The sequence below is a fragment of the Mesitornis unicolor genome, unplaced genomic scaffold (assembly GCF_000695765.1).
Source record: "Mesitornis unicolor isolate BGI_N332 unplaced genomic scaffold, ASM69576v1 scaffold259, whole genome shotgun sequence".
Classification (NCBI taxonomy): domain Eukaryota; kingdom Metazoa; phylum Chordata; class Aves; order Mesitornithiformes; family Mesitornithidae; genus Mesitornis; species Mesitornis unicolor.
This window is the reverse complement of record NW_010205178.1, coordinates 39,071-54,063: the sequence shown is the minus strand read 5'-3', so window position 1 is coordinate 54,063 and position 14,993 is coordinate 39,071. Positions and strand designations below refer to the sequence as shown.

The 14,993-nt window shown below is 48.0% G+C and overlaps 1 protein-coding gene across 1 annotated transcript in view; it reads left to right on the top strand.

Moving 5' to 3' along the window:
• The window catches only part of GPC3 (glypican 3), a gene marked incomplete at both ends in the record, with an annotated part of 58,797 nt that overhangs the window by 18,676 nt on the left and 25,128 nt on the right, over positions 1–14,993 (top strand). Inside the window, 2 exons of the mRNA XM_010191309.1 lie at positions 2,311–2,444; positions 5,254–5,379. Coding sequence (XP_010189611.1) covers positions 2,311–2,444; positions 5,254–5,379 — 260 coding nt within the window. The remainder of the gene's footprint in view (positions 1–2,310; positions 2,445–5,253; positions 5,380–14,993) is intronic.

Here is a 14,993-nt window from a genome sequence, read left to right as displayed (position 1 = left end):
GAGAGGAGGCAGCACCGGTCCGCCCGGCTGCTTCGCTCTTTGAAGCGCACTCTCGGGTGGTGCCATTGTTTGCGCTGTCGCTCTGGCCCTCCCCTCCCATTCAGCACGTCTCGGCATCCTTGGGAAAAAAGCCTTGATCCTGGAGTTGCTCTTGTCTCGGGGTTCAATAGGCTTTGCCAGCTGAAAGGCAGGCTTTGGAAAGGGAGAAGGGGAGCTTTTCACAGAGCTGGGGAGAATCAAAGGGAGTCATCACAAATGGCAGCTTAAAATATCCAACCTTTTCCCACTGTTCTGCTTTACATGCCCATGCAGAACGTGGGTGCAGCAATGCTGTTTTTGTGGCATTGCTTGTTCTGTGTCTACTGTCCCACAGCTTTTGCATGCCTTGTGTTTCCCTGGGGCGGTTTTGTGGCAAGTCTCATCTCTGACCTCCCTGTGGGCTCACAGGGCACCTTTGTGGGGGTAGGTCCGCAGACCCCCATACATCCTGGCTCTCTCCTGCCAATCTGTTCATTTCAGGGATGATGGCACCAGCCAGCACTGAACAGGACGTGCAGACCTGTTCTGCAGCAGTGGGGTCTTGGGTGGCCCAGCCACCCTTGTCCAGATCTCCTGCCCTCCCGTGACTTCCTCCTAGTTCCAGCTCCCTGCATTAGGGACTTACCTGAGAATTTTATGGGAAAGGGATGAATGCTAAAGGAAAACCTAAAAGGCAAAGAAAACAACCTAAAAATACGATGTTCATTTTTCTTATTCCCTTCCTCCTTCGAGTTTTTAAGCCTGCCATGTAATTTGGGGAGGCTGGTAGGGCTGATAGAGTCTTCTGTAAGATTTTGGTTTGGCAAGGTGGAGAGGAAGCACAGCCAAGGGAGGGCAGCAGAGTTGAAACCAGGTAAGATGCTGCAGAAACTGCTCCCCGGCAGCTCTAGAAAGTGCTGCTTTGGCAGAGGGGACCACAGGTGCAGAAAGAACTGGTGACAGCATCTCTTCCCACTGTGCTGTGAACCAGAAACGGCAGTGCCCAGCTCCCAGGAGGTTTCTCTTTTACTTATCATTGTATGGCAGCCTGAGCAAACAAACAGTGCTGCTCTTGATAATGAAGGAGGTAACATGATTAATTTATTTTCCCACCCAAATGCAGGACATAATAGAACAGAATTAATCTCTTCATCTTACACATCAGATATTTGTAGCATGGGGCAATGGGTCTGCTTTTAGCCTCTGGTGTGCGGCTCACTGGGAGTTTAGCTGCCTGCTTTGGTTCAGTGTGGCGTGAAGGTAAATGAGGTACTGTGAGAAACAAGTATTTTAACTGTACGTGGATGGTCCTGCACCCGAATGCAGGCGGTGGGATGAGGCTTAAGAAAAGAGGGGTTGGTGTTGGCTGCACTGCCTTCGTGGTCCCAGTGATTGGCTGAGCCCCTCACAGCTCAGCACAGACAAGTCCTGTGCAATAGCACAGGGTGGTTCAAAAGGCAAGTGTCCCAGCAGCAATGGTGCCTTGTGGGGGCAGTTGTCCCTTGGTGGTCTCTCTTGGTGGAGAGGGAAGTGGCTGCAAATCCATCTGCAGCAGGGACTGCTCCAGCAGTGCAGTGCTGCTGGCCGAGTGGGACAGTTTCAATGAGGTGTTTTGGATTCTTTCCCTTGCTGTTGCAGCCAGTTACCAAATCATCTGTATGTTAATGAGCTAATTTGTGTCATTAGCAGAGTTAATCAAGACCTCCCATGGTATGACTGGGCTGTAGCCATAATGCTTGCTTTATTTTAGGCCTTGATTTTTTTTAATTAGTAGTGAGGTGTACGGTGCTGATCCCCAGGCACCTGCAGTGCAGGCCATGCAGAAGCTGAGTTGCCTCAAGATGCAGAGCCAGGGTCTCAGGATTTATCTTAGGACGTGAGGTGTTTCCTAAAAGCCTGGCTAGAGTGGTGGAGTCTCAAGATGTCACGGCTTTCAGCAAAGAAGGAGCAGGGAACATCCTGAGCTTCCTTCCGCCAGGATGAGTTTAACTCAGCACAGGGAGACCTGCTGGTCATGCTTGCAGCTCAGGGATTTTGATAGCCACAGGGTCACTTCGATGCCCAAAAGTCTTGCCTGAACTGCCCCTCCCTCCCACAGGGTGGGTATTTGTGAGTGAGGCTGTATCCCTAGAGCAGCAGTTTGCTTTCAAGTGCTTGCATGAGCTATGGGAGATATGGTGATGATGGGATGGCAGACCAGCTCGCATGCAGGTGCAGTGTGCATCTCGGCTCTTTTCCTACAGTGTTTCTGGTCCCAGCGCTTCCTCATGCTGCTGTGTTTGTGTTTTCCAGATCAACCGGTTATGTGGCCACACTCAGCAGAGGCAATATCGATCAGCTAGTTACCCTGAAGACCTGTTCATTGAGAAGAAAGTCCTAAAGGTGGCTCACATCGAGCAAGAAGAAACTTTGTTGAGCAGGAGGAGGTAAGAACACCCAGGCTGAGCACATTGCCCATGGGATGAGCTGTGGGAGCAATCACCATATGGGATGACCCCATGGAAATGGATGGAATAGCTCCTTGTTTTGACTCTGAACATCAGAGCGGCTCTATGGCTGGCTCTGAAGTGCAGCAAGATATTTACATGTGTTTTTCTCGCCTAGTGCATCTATTTTTTTTCCTAACCTGTAAAACTGTCTCCTGTCTTTCATCTTTGTTTTGCTTTTTTGCAATGCACCAGGCACACAGACCGTAGTGCCAGAAATAATCACAAGTCTAAATCATAGGTGATCATAATCACAGGTTTCAATGGTCGCTCTAGCCTGAAACATTGTGTGCAACACTGTGTGTGTCGGTAAGGGGGACTTATTTTACTTCTTGGTGTGCAGTCTTTTACAGTACTTTAGGAACATTAACAGCCTTTTACTGAATATTTTCAAATTGAAACAGGTGCCTCTGCTGCTGGCACTGCACCACATGCTTCCTTCCCTCTGTAAACAGAAGCTGTAACTCAGTGGGCTCACGCTGGTGTCAGGGCAACTCCCCTCTGGACCTGAACGCGCACCCGGAGATGTGCAGTGGCTTTTATTGCTGTCTTGAATATAAGAAAAATACCAATGGAAGAGAAACAAGCAAGCTTGGCAATTTTTGAAACTGGGGTTAGGCTAAGTTGGATGGATTTATCTTTAAAAAGTAACAGGCCCACATTCTTGGTATAGTTCCCATGAGATATAACACCAGGACTTGCATTCCTCTGTTGTCTCAACACGTCAGAGGGTTACACAGCTCAGGCTTTGCCAAAGATGTCCTTTGAGGACTCTGAGATCTAACTAAATCTGCTGTGATGAATTACATGAGCTCCTACCTGCGCATGTGGAGGAGCTTCTCCCCTTCCCCTCCCTGGCTGGTGGGGAGCTCTGCTTCCCAGGAAAGTTTTCTTCCATCAGTTCCCCCCAGCGCTGCTTCTGCAAGTCTGCGGGACTGGAAGCGAGGCACTGCCTAGGATGTAAGGAGCTGGGTGCGATAAGCAGCATAAAGCTTGTCCTGCTCAGGGCTGGGTGTAACAGACTGCCTAGGTCTTGCCTTATTTTGGCTTTCAAAATGTTGATTGGACTTCCTGTCCCACTGTAATCCCAGTGCAGGAGATGGCCGTAGGAAGTGGTTCATGCGGGAGGTGAGGGTCTGAAGCACTTCTCTGATTTATGCAGGGAGGCAGTGGGATGAGCTCCCACCCTTTATAAGGGCTTTGACTCCCCAGGCACACCCTTGTTTATTGCCGTGGACAGTGCTGGACGAGTTGCTGCCTGCAGTACCCGGGCAGGCTGCGTTGTGGTGACTCGAGGGAGGGCTTTGGTGGCCCTCTGCCTCCATCGGTTGTCGACTCTGTCCGTACGGGCTGTGTCAGTCAGATCAGGGCAGGAACAGGCTTCTCGCTAGCAATAAAGGCAGAGCAGAGCAGCGCAGGCTGCCTTGGCTGGCCCTTGGACGGCTTCTCCTTGTTTCGCCTGCCCCCAGCTGGCAGCCGGGGATTTGTCTGGAGAGGGAACCCCACGAAATTCCCGGGCAAAGAGGGATGGAGGGAGCTGGGCACCCCCTCCGCACCCCAGTCAGCCTAGGCTTGCTCTGTCTGACCGCCTGGTGCTGCAGAGCAGCTCCCCAGGGCTGGCAGGGCAAGGGGGGCCACCACTGCTGAAAGGGCTCACAGCTCCAGGTGCTGATCCCTTGGCACCCCTCACCAAACACACTGAATCCAAGCTAGGAGACTGTGAGCCCAAGTGTTACTCTCTTCAGTCCGTGCTATCCACATTATCATACTTTTTGTGCTATTTACCTGACTAAATCTGCCACTGTTTCCTGGTGATACCTGCTGAGTGCCCCTATGGTGACAGACCTGATCTGGGGAAACGGATGCATCTGCCTTCTGCACCCCCTGTCCCCTTTCTTGCTGGCTGTCAGAGTCCCTAGGGTCAGCCTGTGTCCTGGTACTTCCAGACTGCTGCCAAAGGGGACCTGCTGGAGACAAAGGTCCTTGGTGTTGGCGAGGCAGAGTGCAAGGTGGAGGTGCAGCCTAATTCACATCTCCTCTGTGTGGTGCAGGCACTGCTCCTGCAGCTCCTCCTGCCTTGCTGGGGTAGAGCCATTTTGCCAAGTGTAATCTGCCCCTTCAAACACAGACTGTGACCCCATGGCCAGTCCAGCGAATGCCTTGAAATCATGTATTTTTGACAATGTGGTATGAAACCCAGTATTACCCATCTACAGTTTTGCACTGAGAGTGTCTGCTCTGGTCTGCCACCAAAAATGCCACCTGCTCTTGCAGGGGTGTTGGATGGCCAGTGTCAGGCAGACAAAGGCTGTCCTTTCCTGAAAGGTTTCCATTGCCTTCTGCAAAGCAGAAGGGACTGAGGGCAGCCTGAGCACTGGCTGTTCAGATGCACCCCATGTATGCACAGACTGAGCCAGCAGTACCTTTCCTTAGGTGCTGTGAGAGTGCAGAAAATGTGTCTGGCTTTGGTGTGCTGCATGGTTGGGCTGAGGTTCTGCTGCCGCACCATCCCTTCAGTCACTGGTGGTTTTGCCCTAAGAAACATGGATTCAGCCATTGACTGAACAACATCAGGGGACAATGCAAAATGCTGCTTAGTGTCAGATATAAGACCGATGCTTCATGGCTTGTTTGCATCCAGCTGCGTTCTTGTTGTGTTTGTGTGACTTACCTTCACTGGTTAAAATGCACCAATGCCATCTTCTTTTCGTCTTTTAACTGAGCACCATTTTTCCCCCCTTTCTTCCAGGGAACTCATTATGAAGCTGAAGTCCCACAGCAGTTTTTACAGCAGCTTGCCAGAGTACATCTGCAACCACAGCTCTGCTGTTCAGAACAACACTCTTTGCTGGAATGGACAAGAAGTTGTGGAGAGGTGAATCACGTCTCCCTTCCCCTCCTTCTCCCCAGCACTGCTTATCTTTTGTTAACCAGGTGCAGGAGTGGTCTGTGACCAGGGCACTGCTTGTTCCCTTAAGAAACCTTTTACAGAGCCGGTGTTCACCTGTACTACAGCTCAGATGGATGAGCAAAGTCTGCACGGAGAGAAGTGGTTGTGTGCTGCCTTCCACTGAGTTTTCTGCACTCTGCTGTGAAAACCTTGCAGCCATGACTGGTTTTGGTTGGGCTGGGTTGGTAGTGGCGAGCCAAAAGAGGAGAGCAGCAGCTCAGCATGGCCATGGTCCCGTGGAAGGGTGCACCATGGTGTCAGAGGTAGCTCCTCTGGAGTAGCAATGGAGTCACTGCCACCATGCACTGCACTGGGGTGGAGATGTCTCCAACCTGGCTCTGTGCAGTGGTAATAGTACAGTGTGGCTGGCATCCCCTGCCTCCTCCAGGGAATGACAAGGAAGACCACTTTGTTGAGTTTCTCATTGGCTGTGGCTCTGTGCTGGAGGAGGTCAGAACCACTGAGCTCTGGTGGTGCTGCTGCTGCCATCTGACCATCTTCCAACAAGCCAGCCCTGGTTCTCCTCTCCAGATGGAGCCATTCATGCCAGGGTTCAGCTTGTGCCTTGGCTGCTTTTCCCTGCCCTACTTGCTGGTTCTGAGGATGTCCTGGTGGTGACTGTGAGGTTAATGAAGACAGGCAAGCACAGGATTAATGGCATAAAGGAAAAGAAAGTGTTAATAGAAATGGAGATTTTTTTTTCTTGCAAAAAATGCCCCTCAGGCATCAAGAATGTGGAAATAGAACTTGGAAATGTTTTTTGTAATTATACATAAATCTTCTCTAATCACCCTACTATGCAAAGGATCATTTGCTATTAAGTAGTTTGCATAAGAGAAGAAATAGAAGTAAAATCAGGAAATGGTGAAATGTTGAGATATTAACTATGACTTCTTGATTAGTAACCTCAGGTGGTAATTAGCCTGTACTTGCAATACTGACCTGAAACACTGAAGGGACCAGAATAGCATCAAACTATATTTTGAAAAAAATTGCTCAAGCATCTAAGATCACACGCTTAATAAAATGTACTTACTTTGCCTAAGGAAAAATGTGTCCTCTATCTGTACCTATTTCTGGAAAATCTTGAGTTTCCATGCCTAAGTGAGAAGTACAATTGGAAAAAAAATATTATTTCAATACTGTCTCACTGACTGTTAATTAAAACTTCTTAAAGCAGCACTATAAACACTGCAGCTTTGCAGGGGAGGACCTAGGGTGAGGTCTTTGCTTATGACAGTTCACTGGGCCCACAGCTAGTGGCCCTGGTCCAGGTCCTGCTGACGCTGCGGCTGGGTGAAGTGGCAGCAGTGGCAAGATCCTGAGTCCCTATCCTCCCGCAAAGTTAAGTTCAGAGTTATTTGCAGATGAAACATGACTTTAGATGGCAGCCTTCTCCAGCTTTGTGCTGAGAATGCTGGTGGGCCGTCATAGGCAGAGATGTCACCCTAGGTCCTCCTGCTGCAGTGCTGCCAAGCTACATAGGGTGTCACAGCGTGCAGAGAGGTCAAGGCAGGGAGAGGATAAAGTGTGTGTGCATGGAGGGGGCATCAAGATTTCAGCCCCTGGCTGTGCTTGAAGTGAGTGTACCTTCCCATTCCTCTACTTCCTGTCCCCTCCCATCTGCTGCACAGATGTCACCACCTCTGCCAGCTCCTAAGCAATATTAGTGACAGTTCCTTTGCAGGGAGATGTGCTGGGAGTTAAATCCCCCGTCCCCTCGCAGGGACATCAGTGGCATCCTGGAGGAGGAAACTCTTGCTGGCTGGGCAGGAAAGCAGTGTGGGTGGTGACTCACATGGAGAAGGAGATTTGAACAGCCCCATGAAGGCAGGGTGTTCAGGAGGGAGGGCAAATGCATACACAAAATGGAAATAGCTGGTGCCCCTTAAACGCATCGGCTGCCTTCCCACCTTGTATTTTTAGCATTCGCAGATGTAACACTTCCCAGGGTGACCCACTCCTCTCCATAGGCTGCGAAAGTGTATCGTACATGATGGTGTTTCTGCTGATGAAATATAGGGCAAACTCTGCTAAATAAAGCTGAACTAAGTGGTCCAGGGTGCTCCTCTCCCAGGACCCCTTTGCAGAATGTTTCAAATAGAAGCAAACATCATGAAAATGGTCTCTAAAGCCAATTGCGTTGCTCCACGTGGAGCTACGACTGACTGCTTCACGTGCTTGGACTTCCCAGTGTGGCATCTCTTTCAGAGAGTCTGGGAGGATTCCTGAAAATCAGGAGCATTTAAGGTAATGGTGCTTGAGTACTCCAAACCAGCAGTTTCTTTATTTCAGTGGTTTCCCCAAGAGGGAGCCAAGCAGACGTTCACTGCTCTTTCCCAAGCTGCTCTGAGAATGCACATTATATACGGGAATGTTTCTGCCGTGGCTACAGCAATTTTCCTGTTGGACCGATGTGCAGTTGCTGGTCGTTGAACTCCAGGTTGCTGCTTTTTACAAGACGCTGGTGTTTTTTGACTCCCTAGTATTAATTTCAGGATACTGACCTGGAAGTTGTCCCATGTGTGTAACAGCTGCCAGAAAGAAAGGTCTGATTTTCTAAGTTTTGTGCATGTAAAATATACTCTATATCTTAATGTTTCCGTCTTGCTTTGTTGGATATTGGCTTTTGCAAGTTGTGGGCTTTTCCCTGGTGCAGATCTTCCTGACTTGTGCCTTGCACTGAACCTGCTGCGCATGGTTGCTGTAGCTGGGTACATTTCACCTCGAGACAGGATTGAATTGCCTGAGCATGAGCACCAATGCGCAACCTGAGACCCCTTTGGGATCTGGGACATCCATATGAAGATCTAAAACCACCTATGTCCCTGTGGAGTGGTAGCTTGGGCTCAGGAGAGGCACCTTGCAATTCCCAAACCAATATGAGATGCCCACCCTAGGGACAGATGAAAAAGCACCCGCTGAGGCTGCTGAAAGGGAGAGGAATGGTTGGGTGGATGCTATGTTTCGGTGTGTTTCCCTGTCTGGTGCCACACAGATGATGGATGAAGCTGCTTGGGCATTGCTGCATATCAGTGAGCTTCGTGTGAGTGTCCACATGGGCATCCCTGGGCTTTGGTGGTGTTCTTGTAGGGTTTGCAGCTATTTATCCCTTGCATCATTAATGCAGTGCTTGAGTGTTAATTAAGTTAGAGAGGAGCATACTAGTCTATCCATTTCCCAACCTCTCTGCCATGACAAAATTTGCTGGTTATTCTAAGCCTATAATACATTAAATCAAGCCTGGAATAGCAACTTCACAGCCCCTTGCCAATGCATTCAAGTACTAGATAATACTGACAATGTGTATCCTGCTTTTTGATGTAAACAGTCCCTTCTGCACCTTATGGTCCTCCTCTTGGGGTTTTTCTGAATCAATATTTACTCTGTTCTGTTTATCTCAGTGCTTTGTTATCAGCAGAGAGTGAGCGTGTCCCTCCTCCCCACGGACCAGACATGTTCAGTGCCTTTTTCTGGATCTCATTTCCCAGTTGAAGCCTTGAACTGTAATTTGTTTCCTCCTTTCCCTTAACTCCCTCTGTCCTGCTTGAATGTGGCATGTTTGTCTGGGACACCAGTGCAACACAGCTGGCTGGAGTACTTTACTGTGCTTTTCTCCTGACGCAATGAACCATTTTAGTGCAGTCTCATGCAAACTCTACTAGTTGTGTTGATCACGGTCCAACTCTATCTGAGCTATGTTCTTGTTTCATCCCTGGCTCTGAGATTTCCCAGCAGGTTATGTATGCAGCGGGTGCAGCCCCTTGCAACTCTGCTGAAATGAAGAGGTTCGAGGACCTGATTGACTAAGGGCTTTCTGCACCTTGGCTGTGGTGGGGATGACATGCAATGTGCTCTGCTGATGAATCAGCATCACTCAGCCTGCTTTGTGTATTCTAGCATTCTAAATATGATTAATCTCTCATTTTCTGCTACTGAGCCTTACTCTGTGATCCTTTGTCCACCTCATTTACTTCTCCAGGTTGGACCATCTAATGGCAAGAATTCAGCTTCCTTCCTGAGGCTTGTTCTGTGGGTTGGTATCTTGATCACCATCCCCTATGTGGCTTTAGGACATGATGCCTTGATCTGTCAGAAATAATGGCTTGCAAACAGAGGCAACCATACAAGGAAGGTTAATTTTCCTGGTCACACCGAGTGATGCCTGTCTTTTGCTGTTGCTGCTTGGTTGAAGAACATATGCCAAAGTGAGAGGAAAAAGGAAAAGGCAAGAAATCACAGCTTTTCACACTTCTCAAAATGTGCAAAAACATATTGTGCTTTTATGGGATGCCACAAAGGTTCACAGCAAAAGCCACACTCCACCACTTGCAAAGAGCTTATGAGGGGTCACAGTGCTTGGATGTTCATGGTAGCTGGGGAGCAGACCTGCTGGATCTCCCTCTGTGCATCCCTGTGCACCTCTTTGCAGCTTTCCTGGGCTCAGTTAATTGACAGGCACTTCCCTGAGGTAGCAGAGGGCTGGACATGTTGAAAGGGTGGATGTGCAACGGCTTACTCCTGCCTAAGCGAGGGCTGCCATCACACCTTTCCTTACCTGTGTTTCTCTTTGTGCCCCATGCTCCTACCTGTGTTCACGCTGGTCATGGTGGGTGGTGAGAATATGTTGTCCAGCCTCTCTTATCCTTATCTCCATCTGATGCAGAGAAAAACCAGAGGGTGATTCTTATACTGAAGTCCTGTCTAAATAATTAGCTCATTTAAAGATTTCAGCTTAAGTCAAGTGGGTGTTGAGATATTGAACTCATCTCAGTTTCTATGGGAGTTAGGTGTCTGAATCTCAAAGGTGTTTTGAGCCGTATATATAGCACCAGGGCTTTGCAGCATTTAATACTAAAAGCCTATTAAAATCTAGATTCTCAGAGTTTAATAATCTGCTTACACAAGTATATTAGTTTCAAGCTGCTCTGAATAGAATGACAGCAACACTTGCCCGCTGCAAAACTTGTAAGCACATTAAGTATTACTGTTAGATACTGCTGTTTCCAAATTGCTCAAGACAAACTTGTGCATTAATCTAAATCACCCACATAACTCTTGCTCTCTTTATACCAGTTCCAAATTAATATATTTTTAGCACCTTGCCAGATTTTCATCTTCAAACTAGAAGCCTCCAATTTCCTTGCTGTTGCCAAAGTACTGTGGTTCGTTTTAATCATACAAATCATAAACAGTGAAAGCACAATTGGAAGCAAAAGAGAAAAATGAGATACTGTAATTGGAACAAAGGAAATTCCATGCCAGCAATAACCCTTTAGTTCATGAAGAGTTTGGTTATTTCTGGCAGCAAAATATCAGATACAATGGAGTCCCCAAAGAGAGAGGCTGTATAACTTTTCAAGCACATAAAACACAGCTTTGTAGCAAATGTAAGCTATAATGAAAGGATAGTAGTTAAATTCAGTGGGTTATTGAGTGGCCATAATTGCTTCCAGAGTATTTCAAAAATGAAGATCATGAATCTTCCTATGTTAAGCCTGTTGCTTGGTCTCAGGTTTAGTCAATTTTTTCATAACCTGTTTGTCTTGAACTTAACTGAAATAAGAATGGTGGGGTAATTTAGGCTATCCCTTTATGCTACAAACTCCCATTGTTTTGCTATGAATATTACAGGTTTTGCTGTTCTTAAAGTCCCATATTCCAGAACCAGGTAATTGCCTGAGACTTCACATTTAGTAGAACAAATTAACATCTGCAGCACGCTTAGCGGCTGTAGTGCACTGCATAAGGGGTTTGGGAAGAGGCAGCAAGTGCCTTTGGCAGGAAACTAACACAGCAGGATCTCAGAGGGCTGTCATGGTAGTGAGACCAGGCTGCAAGGTGGTTGATATTTGGAAATCCAGCAGAAATTTACTCCTTTTTTTTATTTAGGTGAGAACGCTCCCTACTGAGAGCATTGGATCCCCTCTGGGCGTTTTTGAAGAAACTTGCTCAGGGGAAATAAATTGGTATAAATTGACCACAGCATTGCAAGCTCTGCAATGACTGCAAGAACTCACCGTAAGCAAGCAACTGAGTGCATGTTGCAAGCCAGGAAGGCACCTGAGAGCCATACACCCCACCTCTCTCCTGCCACTTGCACTCCCATGTAACAGATGCCTGCATACGGTCAAGGATTGGTGGGACCATGCACCCCATATGGAAGAGGACAGCTGGAGTGGGCCTGCACTTGTCTGGCCTGCAACCCACACCCAGCCCATGTCTGAGCTGGGATAAAGGGTATAATTGACCAGGTATCTCTGGACATTCTCTCTTTAGAGGTGAACCAGGGAGAGAAGTTACCACCTCTTCTTGGAGGCTTATGGACTCATACAGGAGTTACTCCCTGGCTGCAGGGTGGAATGGGCAGGTTGGAAGGATCTCTTCCAGCCCTTTAGTGTGAAGGAGAGACTTTTCTTTCCTGTCTCCCCTTTTTAACATCCTTTTGCCTCCTATGTGGTGAGGACTCAGTATTGCCAGCCCACAGGACCTGTGGTAAGTCATGTCTTGAAATGCAGAGCAGCTTCATGGGATTGTAGGTGCTGGAAATGCTGCTCTCTCCAGCTTGGTTATTAAGTCCTGTGCAGTGAAACCTCTTCTCTTGTGTTGTAGTCCTGTCCTGTAACAGTCTGTGTTGTATTTGTCCCCCATCCACTCCCTCAAACAAGTATAATTCAGTGAACAAAGATAGTAGAGGAAGAGCCTGCAAGGGATACCGTGGTGCTTGAATTGTGCAGCTGCTTTTGGATAAATACTTTGCAACTGGAAGGCAAGCATAAATTAATTGTTACTTGAACGAAAAAAAACTTACTTTCCTTTTCCTAAAAGGTGTAATTCTTTATGTTTGACTTACAGGATTACTTTCTCTAAATCACACGTCAGGCATTGCAGTAACTCTTCTCTAAGCCTAGCACGGCCCAGTAGGATGAACACACATTTTACATTCATTGCCATATATTTAAATTGCATTTGTCATCTTGCCTTCCTTGCTCTGAAATGAAAGCCTGGAAGGAGCTGAATTGGGACTGGGATGACCGAACGTTCACAGGAGACATTTGTGGATTGTGGGAAGGAAAGAAGGGGAAAATCCCTTAATTTGATTGCATAATTTAGCACTTATTCCTGGTGGATGAGAAGGAGCAGGAGGAGTCTGTAGTTGTGCTATCCCCACAGAAGATATCCCCTCAGATCATCAGTGTTTTCATCAGGTGATTGTCTTTAAAGTTGTTCTTAGTGAGAGCTGCTTATCAGCACATTTTACAATGTGACATTTGTCTTTGGAAAATACCACGACCCCAGCAACAGCCCATACCCAAGGAGCCCCGGCAAGGAGTTGCTGCTGACTGACGTCAACACACGTCAAAGAGGAAATTATTTTGGGCTCTGCTTATGAAGTGGGAGCCAGACCATGCTCATGTTGCAACATTGATATCCCTTCGGTATAGGGACCCCCCTGCGACCATGGGGTGGACTTTAACCACTGTGCATATTTGCTGTTCAATGCTGGTATCACCATGGCAGAGGTATGTGATGGGTTTTGTGGAGTGGCACAAGTGTCCTGCAGAAGGGGCTATTTTATTGGCATATGTTGAAAGCAGCTCGAGATAGCTTTGAGATCTCTCCTTTTTTGCACTGTGACTGGAGAACGTGAGAGGAAGGTGATGTTTTGGCTTTGCTTTGCAGTGGGATCTGTGAGCCCACCAGCCCTGCAGCAGCTCAGTGGGATGCAGGGGAGCCTGCATGGGGACTGCCCTGGGAGCCCCCCATCCTCTAGCTCTGTGGGGTCTGTAAAGGCATCTCTGCCATATTAAGGCCTGGCTGCTTGGCCCAGGCTGCAGGGGGGGCTGCCAGCTGCCTTTCCCAGCTTTTCTGGCATTTCAGGAATGTCCATCCCTCACTGAAGCTACATTTCAAAGTCTTTAACCCTTCATTTGGCTGCATCCCGCATGCCTGAATGTGTGCCATCCTGGCTCTGGTGTGTGGGCAGAGAAGGGCACACCCAAGGGGAGCTGATGTCCCCCCCATATCTGAGCACACCGGGAGATCTCAGCTCAGCAGCTTAGAGGCAGCGTGTCCTGAGTTGCCCAAGCCCCACAGGAGCTTGTCTCTGGCTCTTCAGATGTGGTGTGTCCCTGTGCATCTGCTGCTTTTCAGGCTCCAACGTGTGCAGCTTGTGGAGCCCACTGCCTTGCTGCTTTGAATGACTTGTGTAATGATTTAGATGGTTCATTTGGGCCTGTTGTACCCTTGGCCAGGTGGGAAGCACCAGGCAGTGGCACTCTGCTTCTCCAGCATCATGGTTTTAGGGAGAGATTCCTTTGCAAATGGTTTCACGTTTGCTTCCTTCCCTGGTAGACTTGTCCCCCTGGGGAGGGTGATCTGAGGTTCTCGCCGGTCCAGCAGAGCCATCTTGAGAGCATTTTCAGTCTGGACGCGTAGTTACAGTGACCTGCTGTAGCTGTGTTCCTCCCTCTTGTACAACATTGCCTAGGTTACAGAAATCCTGTCTGGCAGTCGTCGCATGGATTTCAGAAGGAATTTCTCCCACTCAAACCCAAGCTATCGAGTTTCTTTGTATAAAACTGTTTAGGGGAGAGATTGTATTAATTTAGGTATGCACCAAAAAGGGGCTTGGTTCTGCTCTTGCTAAAACCTGTGGGAGATTTATCCTGCTAGCGAAGTCTCTTAAACCATAGGAGACTTTTCAGCAATGTACCTTAAAGTTCCATCAGTGTTTTAAATTAAATTTACAGTGACACCAAAAATGGTAATTTCTTTGGCATCTAAAAAGCCATGCATGCTGTGGAAGTTTATATTCATTCACCAGACGTGTTTGTCAGGTTGGCACGGTGGCATTAAATGACTGTGTTACAAATAAGCAGCAGGTTTAATGGTTCATGCTTCTGATGCCTAATTCCACTGCGAAAAGTTAAGGACAAGTATTTGCAGAGCTGGGCAGGTCTGTGCTTGCGGCAGCAGCATCTTCCCACGAGATGGTGCTCGGAACATGCTGTCTTTCTGGCCATCAGTGCTGGGAAGTCAGATCTTTTCCTGGGCATGAGCTGATGCAGGCTGGGGTCCAAGCCTACAACAAACCTCTAATTGCATGTGTAAGTGCTTTTCTGAACTGGGAGCTATCACGTCTCAGGTATGGCTGTGTTTCGTACTTCCCAGGATAATGCAATTATTGGAAGAGCTGGTGGGGCTTGGGAGACTCAAGTTCAGGTCTTTGCTTTGCAGCAATGCTCCTCCCATACCTGGACAAGATGTTTATGTCCGGAAACAGGAATATATATGGGCATGTGCTTTTCTGTTAGAGCCACAGACAACTCCTTTCTTCTATCTTTTTTCATCTGTTGTCCCTTTCAGTGAAGCATCTTAGGGGGTTGTCAGCCCTCAGCTGAGCATGTATGAGGAGTACCCAGCTGGGGATGAAGAGCACTCCTGTACATACAGCTTCTGCTCTGAAAAAGCCTTGCAGTGGAAATCAGCCTCAGTGCTGTGTTGTAAATGATGTGATATTTGAGATTTGGGGCAGA